At 54.9% G+C, this 17,229-nt stretch overlaps 2 protein-coding genes across 2 annotated transcripts in view; one reads left to right on the forward strand and one right to left on the reverse strand.

Moving 5' to 3' along the window:
* VOLCADRAFT_103065 (uncharacterized protein) overlaps positions 1–4,576 on the forward strand; it is a gene marked incomplete at its 5' end in the record, with an annotated part of 6,657 nt that extends 2,081 nt beyond the window's left edge. Inside the window, 6 exons of the mRNA XM_002946433.1 lie at positions 65–288; positions 889–1,007; positions 1,395–1,550; positions 1,876–2,005; positions 2,326–2,488; positions 2,694–4,576. Coding sequence (XP_002946479.1) covers positions 65–288; positions 889–1,007; positions 1,395–1,550; positions 1,876–2,005; positions 2,326–2,488; positions 2,694–2,800 — 899 coding nt within the window. The 3' untranslated portion in view covers positions 2,801–4,576. The remainder of the gene's footprint in view (positions 1–64; positions 289–888; positions 1,008–1,394; positions 1,551–1,875; positions 2,006–2,325; positions 2,489–2,693) is intronic.
* A 4,547-nt stretch (positions 4,577–9,123) lies between these two features.
* On the reverse strand, positions 9,124–14,741 carry VOLCADRAFT_86818 (uncharacterized protein; the record flags this gene model as incomplete). Its single annotated transcript, XM_002946605.1, has 11 exons — positions 9,124–9,691; positions 10,085–10,314; positions 10,568–10,651; positions 10,902–11,062; positions 11,209–11,479; positions 12,028–12,072; positions 12,458–12,635; positions 12,972–13,013; positions 13,425–13,573; positions 14,328–14,404; positions 14,732–14,741. The coding sequence occupies 11 exons, from the start codon at positions 14,739–14,741 to the stop codon at positions 9,124–9,126; spliced, it is 1,815 nt and encodes a 604-aa protein (XP_002946651.1).
* Positions 14,742–17,229: the final 2,488 nt, after the last annotated feature.

Below are 17,229 nucleotides of genomic sequence, written 5' to 3' on the forward strand. Positions count from 1 at the left end.
CTTCAAACGACTCCGAACCCTGAAACCTTAAACCTCAAGCCTTCACCCGCTTCATACCTCGCAGGCAGCAGCGCGGCTGTGGGTTTTGGCGGCAGCAGCAACCTGGCTCGCGGCAATGTGCGTATGGCCCTGAGGCACTGCCTGACCACCTCGTTTGGCTCGGTGGCGTTCGCGTCTGCCATCATGGCCATTATCAACTTTCTGCGTAGCTTGGCGCGGCAGATGGCGCACAGGAACATTATCTTGGCGGTCATCAACTGCTTCGTGCAGGGCATTCTTGCGGCGCTGGTAAGCAGCGGGTACCGGGCTGGCAGTCTACCAGCGAGCAGTGAGCAATTGTGAAAAATTACCCCTGACGTAAGGTTTGCCCGTGTCAGGCCTGATATCGACCTGGGATTCGGCCTCCCATCCTGGCTGTAGTGCGCTCGGATAATGATTCGATCTTGCTTCCATTTCCTGCACCTTTGCACCTTCCTGGCGCTCCTCCTCCCTGGCAATTTGGTTGTCGCCCTGGATACCCTCGTTCAGCACCTAATATTTGTTCGGCATAGCATTAGCATCAGTCTGTGGTTTAGAATAATGCATCTCGGGGAGGGCGAGGGAAAAAATGACGTGCGGCATGCGCGCTGGTCGTTATGTAGGGACGGTGTGGCCTGGGGTGCGATTGCGAGGGACGACGATTGTCGGGAATGCGCCCCCGCACCACCTTCATGCACTCACGAACCTCATTTAGACGTAGGAATGCCTTTTGCTCTTGTGCCACCAACCCCTTGGTCCTCGTCGCCGTCATTACCTCCGCTGCCCTCGCCATTCTCCTACCGTTGCCCGCGAACCCGGCACGTCATTAAGCCCCCCCACCCACCCGCACCGCCTCTTGGCTCCCCGCAGGAGAAGTTTACACGCTTTGCCACCATCGCCACGGCCATCACAGGTCAGGCCTTTGTTCCCTCGGCCCGGGCCGTTTTTGAGACGCTGTCTCGTAACTTCCTGCAGACATACACCATGTGGTGAGTAGGCTGGGAGAGTGGGGTGGTATGGGGACGGGACACGGCAGGGTGTAGGTTAGGGAGAGGACGCGTTCATGCGGGCGCTTGACGAAGCCGAGCTTGGCTCCCCGGTGGTGGACACTTCACAATAACCAAATTGAGGCCGCGTGTGTGCCGTAGGGAAGCAGGTATGGAAGCGCTGTCCCGAGAGTGCCGGGGACTCCTGACGCTCCGGTTTGGTTCATCACCATAGCCTTCTACAGTGCGTATTGGGACATATATATACAAATTTTGGACTTGGAACTGACCTTTCAACACACCTACCTGTCGCAGTGCCGTTTGTATTACTATGTCCTTTTTTACAGCAACACTCTCGGGTCTCCCTCAAATGTTGTTCGGTTCGTGCAGGTGGGTTCCGGACCGCGTACTGGGCTTCACCGTGTTCCTCATGTCGCTGTCCTGGGGCGGCATCGTCGTGGGCGCTACCTACGGCATGACGAAGAACAAGGGCGGTGCTACCGAGTGGGGTGTGCCGGTTATCGTCGGAATTCTGGCCTTCGTCCTGTAAGTTGCTCGAACAGCTAGGATAGCCGAGGACCTGGCAAAGGAAACGCCGCTGATTTAGATAGTCGGGAGCCGGGGCCATAGCCACGAGGTTGGCAGCTGAGGCTTGGCAAAAATCCACTAAGGCCGAAGCATGAAACACGCCACGCTGGGCTGGCGGCTAGGCAGCACCTGCTGGGGACTTTGGGGTCACGCGTGGAGGGGTCTTGGTTTACCCTACATAGCTGCTCCCCGGGAACGGAATGTAAGGCTCTGGCCGGGTTCGCGGGCTTCAGTTGATTTCTCCTTTCCCTCGCCCCTCCACCCTACTTTTTTCCTCCCGCAGCATGGCTTACTTGCTGTCCTTCGTGGCGGGATTACTGCTGGATGCAATCAATACGCTCTACATCTGCTACGCCTTTGACAAGGACCAGCGCCGAGTAACTCACGAGGAAGTGCACAGCCTGTTTGCACAGGTGTGTGCGCGTGTGGGGTGAGGTGCACGGATGTGCGTGTGTCTGCCGGATAGAGCTTGGGCCCGGAGATGGATGCATGTGCACACGCGCGGTGCAGATGGGAGGGAGTCCATTGAATTGTTTGTTTGGTATGTGCGTGCGCGCGTCACCAGTCTAAAGTTGCTCGCGTACTAGCTTGGAATTTCTTCCCCTCCTGGTCAGTTCTTCTTCTTGTACACTCTTCCCTTGGCAGCAGCTTTCCTCGTTCGTGGTTCGTCTTTCCCCCTCATCCCCTCATCCATACTGATTGCTTTGCCATCCGGACGGCTCGCTCGTGTCAGGTTCCGGGTCTCGCGGTGCAGAACCCCGATGGCAACATCATGTACGGCGCCCCGGACCAAACCCCCCAGCCGCACCAACCCCCTCCGCAGCAGCCCTACCCTATGATGCCGCAGCAGCCCTACCCTGCGATGCCGCAGCAGCAATACACGGGGCCGTACAGCGGTGAGTTGAAGGTTATGGAAACGCAACTGGGTAGCATTATCTTTTGCGTTGCGACATGCTCGTCGAAAGGGCAAATATGTGATGCATGCCGGGAAGAAAAGAGCGGCAGCGGATTGTCTGTTTACCAGACCAGCTTGACTCGTTTGTCCGTTGTGATTTGGTATCTGCTCTAATTCTGTGTCCCTCCTGACGCTTGGCCCTGCAGCTGGGTACCCCGTCCAGCCCGCATATCCGCCGCAGCAGGGATACCCACCACAGCAGGGATACCCACCACAGCAGGGATACCCACTACAAACCGATGCCCGGATTTAAAGCTGTGCGCGCGTATATGAGGGAAGGTTCCGGCCGCCGAGAAGGTTATTCCGGATCCACGTTCCAAACTATGGAGCGGTCACCCGAGAAGTCAGGGCTGGTAAGGAGCTCAAGTCGCGCAAAGAGCGCATATTGTACATGCAGGTACGGCAAAAATATATGGTAGCTAAGTAGCGCTATGAGGCGGTTGGAGCATTTTATGTGGTTAGCAGCGGCAACAGCAGCATCTTGGCGACTTATTTTGCCGACTGAAGCCATGGAGTTTTGCGTTGTCAGCCGCAGCAGCAGCTGTGGCACGAGCAACAGCAGCGACGGCGATAGCAGTGGCACACGAAGGCATGAGCTAAAGCTTTGAGCCTTGGGCTTGCGCTTGGCGTCATGGCGAAGGGGCTGCTGTGCAGTAACAGGCGTTGTGAAGATCATATTCGTGGCATGTTTCTCATTGGCCTGAGAATGGCTTAAGGTCCACAGCTCTGGGTGTCCTATGCCGCCCGCGGTGCATGTACACGTTATATTGTTTACTCAATTCATGCGTGGCGATGGCCCTGGCGACATTTAACGGGCACACCGACATGAGCGCTTTGCTATAAAGTACGGGGCCTTTGGAGCATGCTTGTGGGAGGACGCCTCGCATTAAGGTCTTCCGTCTGCTTGCGATATGCGTTATTTCAGAGGCGCTCCAGGGCGTTAAGGGGTAGGCGCACTCAACATGGCGTGTCCACAGTTTCGAAGTTGTCCTCTGCCACCGGAATCTAAGATGGCAAAGGCATAGAGGGGTATATACGGCTGCTGCGCTCTGGGGAAGGTGAGGGATCAAGGTGGTAAGGAGCCTGTGTCTCTGGAGTTTAGGTTGGGGGTTGCTTGTGCAAGTCGACGGGTAGGGATAGGCTTTTGCTGATATCCATTGGGCGGATTTGGCACGTAGGAGCCCGTGTCATCTATCAGCCCGGGCGTAATCCCGCTCCGCGGGTGGGTGTCCTGGTGGAGGAGGAAAGGGTCACTTTGGGATGGGAAGGTGGTCTTCTGTCAAGGAGGAGAGCCCGCTGGACTGTGTTGGCGTGCTTTGCGGCCAGTCCACTTGGGTAGTGTACAGTCGTGCAGCTGAAGCGTGTGGCTAGAAGATATGCCATGAAGTGATGTGAATGTAGGCTTTGGCGCTCGTTCTTCTTCTGGTGGCGGTGTTTCTCTTGTACCCCTACCCGCTGTAAACACATAGTTGCTTTCACGTGCTAAGCATGTGTGGGAGTGGATACAACCGTACCACCCCGCAAGAGGCATATAACGATGCAATGTTTTGGCAGTAATTATTGGGGTGGAAATCCGCATGTCGATCTGCGTAGTTGCCCTGGTACGAATGCGAATGCGTGATGATGTACACCGCTTAATTATGTATGGCCCAGTTCAACGCCTACATGGTGGGGTATTTAAGCTGCTCCTGCATACGCTTGTCAGCTGGAACGTTTCCAGTTGCATGGGAGCAATCTATGCACCTGGGTACATAGAAGAATATTTTTCCTTCGACGTTGTATCCCCTAGCCGAGCCAAGCCGAGGTGCTGGATGAGCTACGGGATGATCAAATGGTCATGTAAGTGTTTTCTAGGCAGTGCAAATGTGGCAGAACTTCGTTTGCTGCGTATGGTGAAGTAAGCTGTCTTAATCGCAGCCAGCTCGGGATGTCTCGGCCTGAAGTGTTATTCATGAACAATACGGGTGCTTGTGTTTCTCCTCGAGTCCCGCACTTTTACCTTTGCGGACATGTAATGCACCTCTCCCCGTGATCTGTCCACATAAAACATAAAGCAGCATTCATTTCCGCCATCGCGGTTGTGCGCGTAGCTTGGGTTCAATCGGCAGGCCGGTTGTTGCGATGTGTGCACATGAAGCAAATAGGTATGTATGTTGTTACAGGGTGGTTAACTTCGCCAGCGGCCCCCTTTCCCGGGGCAGTCCCTGCTCTCCCCTGCTAGAGGGGCACCCTAATCCGTCACCCCATCCGACTTCAGAATGTATTCTTGGGTTCGGCAACTCACCACCAGCATCCAACCAAATCTAGCGGATCAACGGCGCATCAACTTAGTTCCTGGTTAGCTCGCAAGTTGATTTTATCACGTCCTACACCGTCCACGAAATGGGGGGCCACCTCCCATTTCAACACTCCTCAAACATCCGAGGAGCCGGCAGGCGGATTTGAATCCGGGTCGGCCGGGAGTAGAAGTCAGGCCTTAACCTCTGCCAGCCGCCGGCCGTGGTAGGACGGCAGAGAATCTTTTGCCAGGTAGGCAGGAGACGCTGAAGAATGGCTACTGACATAACTGCCAACTGCGCAAGATCCTTAGCAACGTGCAGGCAAGTGACGAAGCGGTGCTTTCACACGTGCCTTGTCGCGGTGCATCATGCCGCCATTGCAGCTGGCGTGGACATCCGCAAACTGTATTAACTTGCCAGCGGTGTTGGAGGTGTACAAGGAGCAGGTCTTTTAGCGACATATTGATCACGAGGGGTTCACCGACCGATAAGGATACCGGTTATCTCGAAATGCCTTACCGAAGCAACCGGTTGGATTATAACTAACCGGTCGGTTACCGACCCTATGCCATAGGGGGTGCGGTGTGCGTGTGCACTGCGGCGCACGCTGCTTCTGCTCATTATGCTTTGATTGTTATGCGGCCGCGCGGTTTCTCGCTCTTGGCTCAGCTCCGCCGCACTCAGCAACTCCAGCCCATCCATGCCAACTGCTCCAGCACTCCCTCCTTACCTTCTTCTCCGTCTCACGTACATCTCATACATCTCCTACGCTCCAGTTCGACTGGCAATGGGCTGGGTTCGCGCACTACCAGGAGGCTAGATGCTCAGCCGTTCCTGTTGAGATGGCGGCGGCGCGCAATGCAATGGATTCGCATTGGCGCCTTAGCAAGTGTATATACCAGACTCATCATCACTCCAACGCCGCCAGCCGCCGCACCGAGCCCTCGCCGTACAGCCTCCCCTGCGGAATACTGCGGGGTGGCTGACTGCGCCGTGGCCGGGCCCTTTTTGGCTATGAAGAAGCTGACAAGTTTTGGCCAACGTGATGTCGTAGAAAGGCATAGGATGCATCTTGACGGTGGTAACGCTGCAAAGTACAGGAATGTAGCTGAGCCAAACTTTAACAAGGGCGGGAGGCCATCAACTAGAAAACTTTGCGGAGACGTGGGGACTCCAGAACCTCGGAACACAGGTCACGTCGTTAGCGAAGCGGTCAACGGTGAGGCAGTTGAGCTATTGGAGCCGTGGAGGTTTGGGCGGCCAAGCCCCGGTATCTGGTCTAAGTTGCCGTCTTGTGCAACGTTATTACCATTGCTGTCGGGGTATTCAGGGCGGGGAGCTGATGGAAGCTGAAGAGGGAGACGGTCCTGGCAGTTTGGGGGTGCGGGTTTACCAAGGAATGTGAGAACTGAGGTAAGAATTGCATTTACTGCATGGAGCGGTTTTGGTGTGAGAGCAAGACAACGACATTGTGGGACCTAAGAGGTTTTGCATGGACCGGATGGACACTTGGGCCAGCGAGGTAATTGCACCCAGATTCAGTACGGCAGCACTGCGCTGGTTATTCAAGGGGCAGCCGTATTCCCCCCAGCCGCTTGGATCAGTATCGATAAGTGACACACCAAAAGACAAGTGTAAGCGTTCCCTAAGCTACAAAAGTCTCGGTTCCAAATTTGGAAAAAAAACACTTGCAAGGAGGTGAAGCTTCAGGCCCACATCATCCTAAGGATCCGAGGCCATCCCGTGGACACCATTACGGGTTCACTACCCAAATCATGGTTACGTTCAGTCCCAAGGCCCCAGCGCGACCACTGAGGCAGCAATTGACAGCCAAGGTTTTGTTGAACAATTTGCCATGTAGGCATGGCGTTTCCACTCTTAACATTCCGTCTAGCATCTAATTTCGCATTTCCTGGTGGGATTCTGGTTGGTCCTGGAATATAGGCTTTAAATTTCAGAGTCATTTTGTGCCCTGCGGTAGATCGCTTAAACTATACGACGAGTAACCGACTTGGCTGTTGGTTGGCATCGTACTAAACTGGTCTTCTCTCTCGAGGGGAAACCTGCATACAGCGAACCATGAATGAACCGACCCATTATGTTACAGCCGGGGGTACACATGAATTTGTCATTTGTCTCTCGGCAAAACTTTCCCCCGGAAGCCGCCCATTTTGCAAGCGCAGGGCGGGTAACCAGTGGCATGAATCCCTTGGCCTTCCCCAATTAATCCCACCCGAATCAAATCCCTTACGGTACGATGATCCGAAGGGACGAAAATGGGAACACCTGCAGCTCCCATGCAGGATCCCGGCAACGATACACGGCACGCTAACTCGATGCTATCAATGTACACTCACACACGCTTCAATATTGGAAAGCTGCAAACGTGCGCACAGATCCCGTCCGACACTGCAGGTCGTCCGCACCATGCGGCTCTGAACCCGTCACAGTGCTGCGGAAAGGTCAGATCCGGGCTAAATCAAACAACAGAAACTGCACAAGGGTAAAGCGCGTCATGTGCACTACCTTACCCTTGACAGGCGTAACAAGAGGGCCAAGTAAGTGTGCTTGCATCCCTTCCACTAACTATATACAGCTCGTAGAACGGATGTTATCATGAAGTGCTGCGACTAATCAGAGAGTAAAAGACACCAACACCAGCACGGCCGTTTCCACGCTGTCCCTCCACGCCTCCTTTGCGACCTCTTACCCCGCTGCCAAGAGCCCGCGATTTCTCCGCCCGATTAGCTTCCCGCGCAGGGAACGCAAATCAACGTATCCTTTTCTGTTACTCGTACCACATACGAAAGCGCGTTGGAGGCTGTTAACTCCTGTTCTCCACACCAAAGGGGGTAAAGCGCGTTTGCCGCTATTGCCACTGTTGCCCGAGCCACACCTTGCAGCCAATGGACAAAAGCAGCAATGCTGGTACCCACCCAACACCATCTACAACCCCGCACCGACTACTAAATAGCAGCTACAGCAGCAGTAACGGTGCCGGTGTGCAGCAATGTGTTCAACCTATTACAGACCGTCAACCCCAAAAGCAAACGTTACCGGGCAAGACTCCACAGGTCGCACCTCAACTGACAGCTAAGCTACAGAGGAAGCATACCGCACCAAATGACGGTGCTCGGGAAATGCGTCGCCGCTCAAAATGAAAAAGGTGGCGGCAGCGGAGTGCGGCCTCGCCACATGCATTTGACTTACTGCGGCTTGTGCTTCTGTGCAACGAATAACCACCTTCCAACCCAACGGCCAGCGGCATTGCACTCCCTGCTTACTACGGCTCACAGGCTCACAACCCCTTGCTCACGCCACAGCGCCGTCGGCTGTCGACAGCGGTGTGCAGCGGGTCTGCAGCCAAACGCAGCCGCCGCCGACTCCGTTGCGGGTGCCAAGACCGCAACTCACCGCGACGCCCCGGACGCAGCAGCAAATGTGCAACTCGCCCACCACGCCATCCCCGCCTGTACCCTACAATCGTACTACGAAAAGATGACGAAAAACACAAGCAGCCAAGAAGGATGCACAGCGTAATCATCCATGTCCTCGAAAACCACCACAAAAAAGAACATAAGCGAAAAGACATGATAATAAGGCGCCACAGGCGGAACCTGCGGAATCTTTCGGTCACCTGGATGCAGTATAAGCTGAATAGGCGAATGACGTGTCGGGGGAGGGGGCTGACGTTGTCGGGCCCCAGAAGACACCAGTACACCCCGCCCAAGTCGATCCCAGCCCTCCTCCCATCTCATTCGCCAACCAGCCCTTATTTTCAAACACACCCAAACCCAATCAATGCAAATACAGCGCACAGCCCCAGCGCGGCTCAATGGCCGTACGATTCGTGCGAAACGATCCGCCGCTCGAAACAGTGCCAACATCTTCATTTAATGCCATCTTTAGAATTTGCTTTGTTGTAGTAATTACTACAAAGGATCTCCATGTGTAGTCTCCCCACCTTGTCCTCCTCCTCCTGCCACTAAACCTTGGGCCGTAACCCCTCCGGACAGAATGATCATCCCTAACAACCGCGGCTCACAGCGCCGCAGCAGTCTTCTCCAGCTGGAGATGGACACTACGGTATGCTGCAGAAGGGCGCAACCTACTCGTTTAGAGGAGGAGGATTGACACCAAGACGCATAACCTCACTGTACTGGGTCCATCTCAAAACCGATGCGCCGGATGCGATGACGCTTGTGGGAGAATTCACGGCAGCCATATTCCGCAAGACACCCCTCAGAAGGGATGTCACCTCATCGACCACACGAGTCGAGGAGGAAACGCCAGGACTCTACAATTCCAGAGGTGCCGCAAAGGCCACGGCGCACAGCGACATGACGGGCGGCAGGACGGCGATGCGCGCCGACACTTCTCGAGCATCCACAAAAAGCGGCTCACATGCGCCTTGAACCGCCTTCAGGCAGCGCGCTAGCGGCCGCGGTTGCATCGCCGCCACAGCCGCCGCCGCCAAGGACGCAGCCCTGCTGCCGTTGCGCAACGGTGATGTAGGGGGGGGCGGCCCCGGTGCCGGTGACACCTCATCTATCCGATCCACCTCTTCACTACGCCGGCCGTCGTCCACGCCTTCGCTCTCGGAGGAAGGGGCCCTGCAGCATTGCGAGGCTGTGGCGAATGGCGACACGGCGCCCTGCCGCTCAGACGTGCTGGGCTGGCCACCCTCAGGCGCGTCAGGGCCCTGAGGCAGTGTTGGACTGGGAGGACCAGCCACCGGCGGTTGACTTTGTTGTTGTTGTTGTTGTTGCTGCTGCTGAGCCTGAGCCGCCTGGGAGATAAAGGTTGCGTGGATGTGCGCTGCACAGGTGCTCAAACACTGGCTGACCGCAGCGTGCAGCGCCTCACTGCGGGTAGTGGATTCACCAGGGCAGGGCAGCGCCCATCACAAGGTGAAGAGCAATCACAAGAGTAGTTGCCAGGACAGGAAACCTGACCCGGACAAGAGCCGAATCGCGGAAGGCCGCTTGGTAACAGTTCAACTAAGGCAAGGTCGAACAGGAACGTAATTGGAAACCTAAGGATTGGAACCCAAAGGAGATGGCGCTTTGCCTCTCTGTTTACCACAAAATTCCTGCCGACCAGTTCACCTCCATTTCCTTCAACCTTTGCCGCCAGTTTGTACAGTCCCCGCCCGGAACCCTAAAGCCCCTGGCGCGTCATCTGCGGCTCACCTACCTCAGGGCCTCATTTCCCACCAGCCCAGCTCTGCACAGCAAACCCCTCTTTTCCCGCCTCACCCGAAGCGGTAGTTGCACAACACTCGCCGCAACTCCGACTCCAGCTCCTCCACCATGGCAGCATTAGATAAGGCCCGCCGGTAGGCTTCCGCGCTGCCTGTGGCTGCGGCGGCGTCCACACCTACCGCCGCCGCCGCCGTGGGCCCCACAATCGTGTCCACCCAGGCACAGCCGGTGGGAGACAGGGCCCCGGCGGCGTTGACGGCCTGCCCCAGACACGTCGCCATGGCCTTACGGGGGATACAAAGGGTCACCCGGCCGCGGGCTTGTTTAGCGGATTGGTGTACGACTCACTGCCGGACCGCTGCACATTGGTGACATCACATAATATGCATGCCAACACGGAATGAAGACTCGTTAACGCCGAATGATTGGAATGAACAGGTAGCCGGGGGAAGATGTGCGGCCAGTGCACCTAGACCTGCACACAAGAGCCACGTTCCTCCCAGGCCTCATTTCCCAAACGCCCGCCACCCTCCACACCTGCACCATCTCCGCCAGCTCCTCGGGAGTGACATTCGCATCCATGGGAATACCCTCCAGCACCTGGTCGACCGATAGCATGGCCTGTGGAGGTGGTGGAAGGGGTGGGAGCGGTGGCAGCATGGGCTAAGGCGCAGGTGACCCATTGCAGACAGCAGACAGACAAACACGGGGAGGGGCGAAGAGCAACGAGCCAACACGCGACACCAACTCCTTTTTTTCCCGTAGAGTATCAAGCTTGCAACCTGGTTGTCTGATTGAGCTATTGTGCAACGAACCCCACGGCCCTCATCCCTAGATCCTCCCGCACTGGGGTTCCCCCGACCACACGCACCTGGTCCACCAGCCAAGCACAACCCCGCTCCGCGAGCTGCTCACAGGCCAGGAACGCCTCTACTGCTGCGGTGGTCAACCGGGGCGGGAGCCGCATTCGAGCCGCGGGCGCGGCCGGCTGCCGCAGCTTGGAAAACTTCTCCTGCAGAAACAAGTGTCGTCCTGCAAAGTGCCAAGGAAAGCGAAGTGAGGCGTGGTCTGTCCGGAGGGTGATCGATAATCGGTGCCAGAAGGGAATCCAGGGAGGGTGCTTTCGGCCTCCACGCCGGCTCACACTGGGCCTCTGCCGCTCCGATTCCCATCCGTACCGGGCATCCACTGGCTACACAGATTCTTCTGTGGCCATCCTTCCCACGCAGCCTTCACTACCGCCCATCTCTTGCCCCAAGAAGCCTTACCAATAATATTGAGCTTAGTCCGTACGCATAAGTCCATGAGGGGCAGAAGAAAGGCCGCCGCTACGGTGCGTCCAAAGCAGAGCCGCGCCAGCAGCCGCAGCTGCTGCTGCACACCGCCGCTGCGGCTGCCACCCGCAATCACCTGCTGCTGCAGCTGCTTGACCAAGGCCACTTCCGTCAGCTGCGAAGGGGGGGTTCGGGGTGCCACGGGAAGATATTATCAAGGGTTGCGCTACCTTACTCCACAAGCCGCAAAGGTTTGCCCGCTGAAGCAACAGGCCCCCCCAACGTTGAGGGCGAAAGCGCAATTCCACACGTACCGTACTCCAGACGGTGGCAGTTATGGAAAAGAAACACTCCACATGGCCCCAGAGGCTACCACGCTTATAAGCCATATTTAATAGTGACCCAATACTGTCTTATGGTCAGTTCACAATCTGCACTGGCTTTCAGCCGTTTCGGCGATCTGGGTCACATGACGTCAATTGAAACAACAGCTCGAACAGCTAGCCCAAACCGTGCTCGGTAGGCAACCATCGCCATCGCGTCGGGTCACAATTTTCTACGTTTTTGGCTCCAGGACATTCACGTTTATCACGCGTTGACAACGACCAGCACCACGGCCGCCACAGGATGCGCAAACGACTGACCCAATACAGACCGCGCCTGGCGCCATCCCATTGGTAAAACCTGTTCGCCACACCACGTCGTTTCACACATCCTTCTTACCTTCATTAAGGTCGCTTGAATGCGGGGCAACAGGTTCGACAATTCCTGCGGGTCATGCAGCGCGCGAAGCATTTGAGCAAGGCAGGGGCATCTATGAACAGAGTCACGAATCCATCAAACGCACACGGAGTAGTCTCTCATTGACGCACTGGAAGGGAAAAGAGATAGAGGTCGGAGAAGGCGCCGGCAGCCAACCAAGGCAAGCAGGACAGGAGAAAGGACCCGCGAGGGCACACTGGGGGGACGCATAAGAATGACAGCAGTGACCGACAGTGCCGACAGTCTCATGCTGTCGGGGGGTAAGGGTCAAGGTAATCTGGCCCAGCCGCCAGCACCGAAATGACCTGTTCACAACGGATGCTGAAGACCACACAGAGCTGCAAATACATCAGATGCGGTTCCTCACGGCGACAAGCCACCAATGCCATACCTGCGGGGCAGAAACTTTCTGGATGTAATTGAAGTGGCTGTCCAGAGACTCGTCAAGATCGGGCGAGCCGCAGTCATCGCCATCCGTATCGCCGCCAGCGTCGGCGCTGGCGCCACTGCCGTCACCGCCATGGTGCAGAGCAGCCCCACGCAGAATGGCCGACAGCTCCTTTTCGACACTGCGGTATTGCGCAGTTTGGGTCGTGGCTTACTCACGAGTGAGCGGAAGGTAATTTCTTGCCCCGTCCTTACGAACACGCTTTGGACAACCTAGCACTACTGAAGGCTAGGGGAGTGGTACGGAAGTAGTACGCGGTCGTGGCGTCGTGGGGGTGTGCCAAAACTTAACAAGTGCCAGCACGTGAAGTGCCATATTCACGGTTACATGCGTAACCCATAAGCCTTGCTGTCGCCTTAATGGCGCCTTAGCGCATAGGAGAGCATGCGTAGGGTACCATCATCGCTTCACCCAAAGGACAGTCCACAGGCGGCCGTTCCAAGCTAGCAATCCCCACCTCCTCTGTTGCTCGAGTTTCGTCTTATTGTAGCCAGTCCACCTGTCAGCGCGAAAGCACAACGCAGGGAACTACGTCGTAGGTTGGCCCAGCAAGAAGCGGGCAGAGCTGCCGCACCGGCGGGCTAGAGCTTGGGAACGGAAGCACAGGAGCCGTGACGGGCGCATCCGTAAATTATTCATGACACCAGTTCCCTTTATATCGCATATAAACCCACTGCGTGCCTCCTGGGTCCTTACACATTGCCACATTAACGTGGCCTCTGTGCATGGCCTTTCTGACCGCTCCCATAACTGCTTTTGTTTATAGTTTACGAACAGCTACCCTTCCTATGCAAAGGAGACCTCCTAACAATTTGATAGTAGTTGGCTCTGCCAGTTTGCTTTCGAAGATACAAGTCAGCAGTGACGAAGAGTTCGCAGGCTTCCATGCTAATTTTAACGATACCCTTACCAGTAGTAGGCAGCTGCGGCTCCCACAGCTCCGGCCGCAAAGCCCACGATTAAACGCTTGCGTCTGAAGCCCACACAAGTCAAGCGCCTCAGCAATATTTTACGTGCATCAATTGAGTTACGCAAACTTGTAAAGCCAACTCTGCTCACCTGCGTAGAAAGTCCATCCCCTATGACGCCTACAGACACCGCCAATTTAGAGCCTAGGGGAAAGCTGTAATTTGGCCAGTTGCAGAAATTGCACAGATGCACCGAGCCAGTCAGCCCGTTTGGAACGAAATCGCAACTCAAGTAATTCGTATGCGTTAGGAAGTGGGAGGTTGACAACGACTTGATCGCGACATCCGCCCTCAGAGCATCCCTGCACGAAATCCCAATAGTTTACGGAGTGACTGGGTGGCAAAAGTTTGCCGTGGGAATTTTGGAGCAAGAAGATTTTGCGTACCCATGGCGTACGGAAGGTGCTCATTTGGGCATGATCTTTTGCCATGGTCATCTTGCCTGTTATCATCCATCATAGAGGTGTCGGCATTCACTCGTAAAATTGCGAACCTAAAGCTGAGCAAATCGGTGCTGGGAAGCTGGTGTCAGGGCAGCGGTGGTGTCGGAGCGAAGTCCTGTGCTGAAGTCCACGTAGTCTTCCATCGCTTCCTGCATTGGACGCTGCTGTTCGTTGTCCACATTAGTTGAAAACCAGAAGAAGTACCGTTTGTTTTCATGTTTTGGTATTTTCGATCGGGTCACAAGCGTGAACGGAGCGCGAAGGCAACTCAAGAGTTGCAGTGCCCAGACGTTCGCAAGCATTGGTGGCGATTGAACCCTGGTGAACCCTGCCTGCTGAGCGGAGTACCGACGACGTGCAGGGGTATCAGGGACAGCGGCAACACGGAAACGCCCTGCTCACCATAAAAATGAAGTGAGGATTTATACCAAGCGCTTTCGAAAAACACTGCGAAACACCGCGAATTCCTCCTATTCCTCCTGGTCAGGCGTGATAAGTGGGAGTGTCAGGGACACCTATCTTTGCGAGTCATGTGGATTGCAGCACACAGTTATCTCCATAGGCGCTTCGTTTCAGCAGCGGGTAAACAGTCCTTAACGTTGCAAACGGCAATACGGGAGGGTTATAAATTGGAATTGATAAAATGTCAGCCTGATAGGGTTAGGATTGTAATGGGAGGTCGTGCACCGATAACAAGGCCTCGGCAGGACTGGCCAGTGTTTGCATCTGCCGGTCCATGTATTCCCTCAGGCCGTATGCACAGGGAGCCAAGGGTCCGTATGCTCTTTTGTCACAGCAGTACTCACCCGCTGTCATTGGTCTGAGCCTAGGAGTCCACTACTTCTGTGGAGGTGCGCTGCCCAACGGGTTCCAAACCCCCCACATTTTTTGGAAGAACCAGCGTGGGCCTGGCTGACACTCTACTAAACAGAGGAGGTCCGACATCCATATTATACGGCATCCTTCTCCCTCACCTGTATTTATTAAGATCCCCCATCGACTTCTATATGGGTTTTACATGGCCTTTGGGGTGTGTGCCCCGTACCTGCAATCCGCCCAATAGCCGAGCCGGGCCGAGGGCTCAAGAGCTGCTACGCACCATCCTACCTCGCATTTCAGACAAAGCTAGTGATAAAGGAGGCTAACGACTAAAGGGAATGGCGGAGTTGCGGTGGGACCACATACATTCCAGCATCTTCGCCAGACGTTCAGGTTCCCATTTCACAGCGTTCCTCCATATGCTCAAAGCGTGGGAGATTACGGAACCCGACTTAATACTCCCCCTGCCCCTAAACCCAGCAGGGCCCTACACTCCACCATGCGCTGTCACGTTTGCCGGCATTCCCGGTTCCACCAACGGTATCCTCACCTGACATCATACTAGCAGGACGGTGCGTACTCAAGGCCCTCACCATGACTTGTACAGGACACCTCCAATACGGTCGATAGCTTGTGCAGTAGACACAACATCTTTCAGGTCGCTCTTCAGAGGCCTGACCCGCTTGATGGTGATATCCACCTCCCTTAGGGTGCTCATCAGGCTTCGTCATCAGCTCCGATCGTGAACAACCGCACGCTGTTGAGGTAAAGAAGAAGCCGTTTTGGTGAACTAGGCCGAAAATGTCTTAGTAGACTCCTCGACCGTTCTTCATCAGGTATTTTACTTGGCTCCCCAACGCAGCTTGTTTGTTGTTTCGTAGATGCCAGGCCTCCCACCAGCCCGGCTAACTGATCAGTCAATTGCACCACGAGGCCATTGTTGGCCACTTCTTCAGGATTGTTACGAGCACGCTGAATGTAGTCCATTTCTGTTCTGAATTTCCCGCACAACTAAGCATCGCAGCCCGTCGGCTCCATGTGAATTGTAGTTGTGTGGGCTTACGGTATCATATCTCGCATCACCATGCCTGCCACCAGAACATGGAAGGCAGGGTATGTTCATTGTGTTGCCATATCTGTTTCGTTTTGGTGGTTCCCTCCTTCTCCTTTACCTGGCGTGTGTGTTTGCATGCTTGTTGTACCTCTGTCGCTTTTGCACTGGCTTCTCTTGTTGCCTTTTTCGCCTTGGAACCTCTTGAATCGTTAAGGTAGGGTCACTTATCGCTTTTACAAGCTGCAGATGTAACACACACATTAGATGTACCTGTAGCTCAGCACATGAGCGTGTTCTTCATGGGAGAGTAAGAGCAGGATAAATCGTACCAGTTGGTTTCGCCCCTCGCTCTCCCCAACTCCCCCTCGCCCTATCCAGTTTGCACGGCAATTGGTAGCCCGCAAAGCCAGGCCGGAATTCCACAAATTGTGTAATGGTGAATCACTAATTTCGCAATTACCAATCGAGCGCGGTGATACGGTAGCTGGCTGCTGAAAAGGCCTCTAGAGATGCTGGTGGAGCACCTTTGCATGTATCGACAACAGGTGTGCTGTATACAGATACTACAATTGGCATCAAGACCCCCTGCATGTACATGCCTGGAAACCTGACGTTGGACCCTGATACACTAAATTGTAGATATCTTGGTGGGTGTGTCCGGTAGGTATCGTGGCGGACAATTAACCATGAGGATCATCTGTTTAATATCATAGATTGCAAAGCATCGTGTTGCAAAGCATCGTGTGAGGCTCTCGCAATGGCTGTGGAAGTGCGGTATCTGTCAAACTGATGAATAATTGGGTCAAAGCAGGGCTCCTTTTGACGTGCTAAGGAACGACGAAAGACGACGAATGTTGCGAGCTGATACAGTATTAGGCGTGCCCGCAGCTGAAGATATCGAGTATGGGCGTGCGAAGCGAATCAAATATTTCTCGAGTAATTGTGTAGCAACCTAATCCGCTTATGCACGGTGGCACCAGTCATTTCTACCTCTACCTGCAGATCAAGGTTTAGGCCTCTAACCACCAATAACCGATGAAAGTCGGAACTTGCTGTACATTATGCTGGACGAGCATGGCGTAACCGACCAAAAATATGAGGAAAAATATGCTCGACCCCAGATTAAGTTGGGGCTACGGCTGCAGATTGCTCGCAGCATTTGCAGGCAACTGACATTAATGCAAAGTCTGCCTTCAACGAACACCACAGGCTCTAAATTGTTGTTTCCCATACCAATCTTCAACGAAGCTGTATTTGAAACTCGATGGTTATGAGCTTTGTGTAGGCCGGCGATCACATCGGAGGTGCAGCGACGCTTTATAAGCTTATGCCTAGTTGACCTCCCACTGCTGTGACAACCAGCTTGCTTTGTCCCTGAATCAGCTTATCGTGCGAAGCACCGGACCATACCTACAAGGGGGTTACGATGGT

This window comes from Volvox carteri, assembly GCF_000143455.1.
Source record: "Volvox carteri f. nagariensis unplaced genomic scaffold VOLCAscaffold_3, whole genome shotgun sequence".
Lineage (NCBI taxonomy): Eukaryota > Viridiplantae > Chlorophyta > Chlorophyceae > Chlamydomonadales > Volvocaceae > Volvox > Volvox carteri.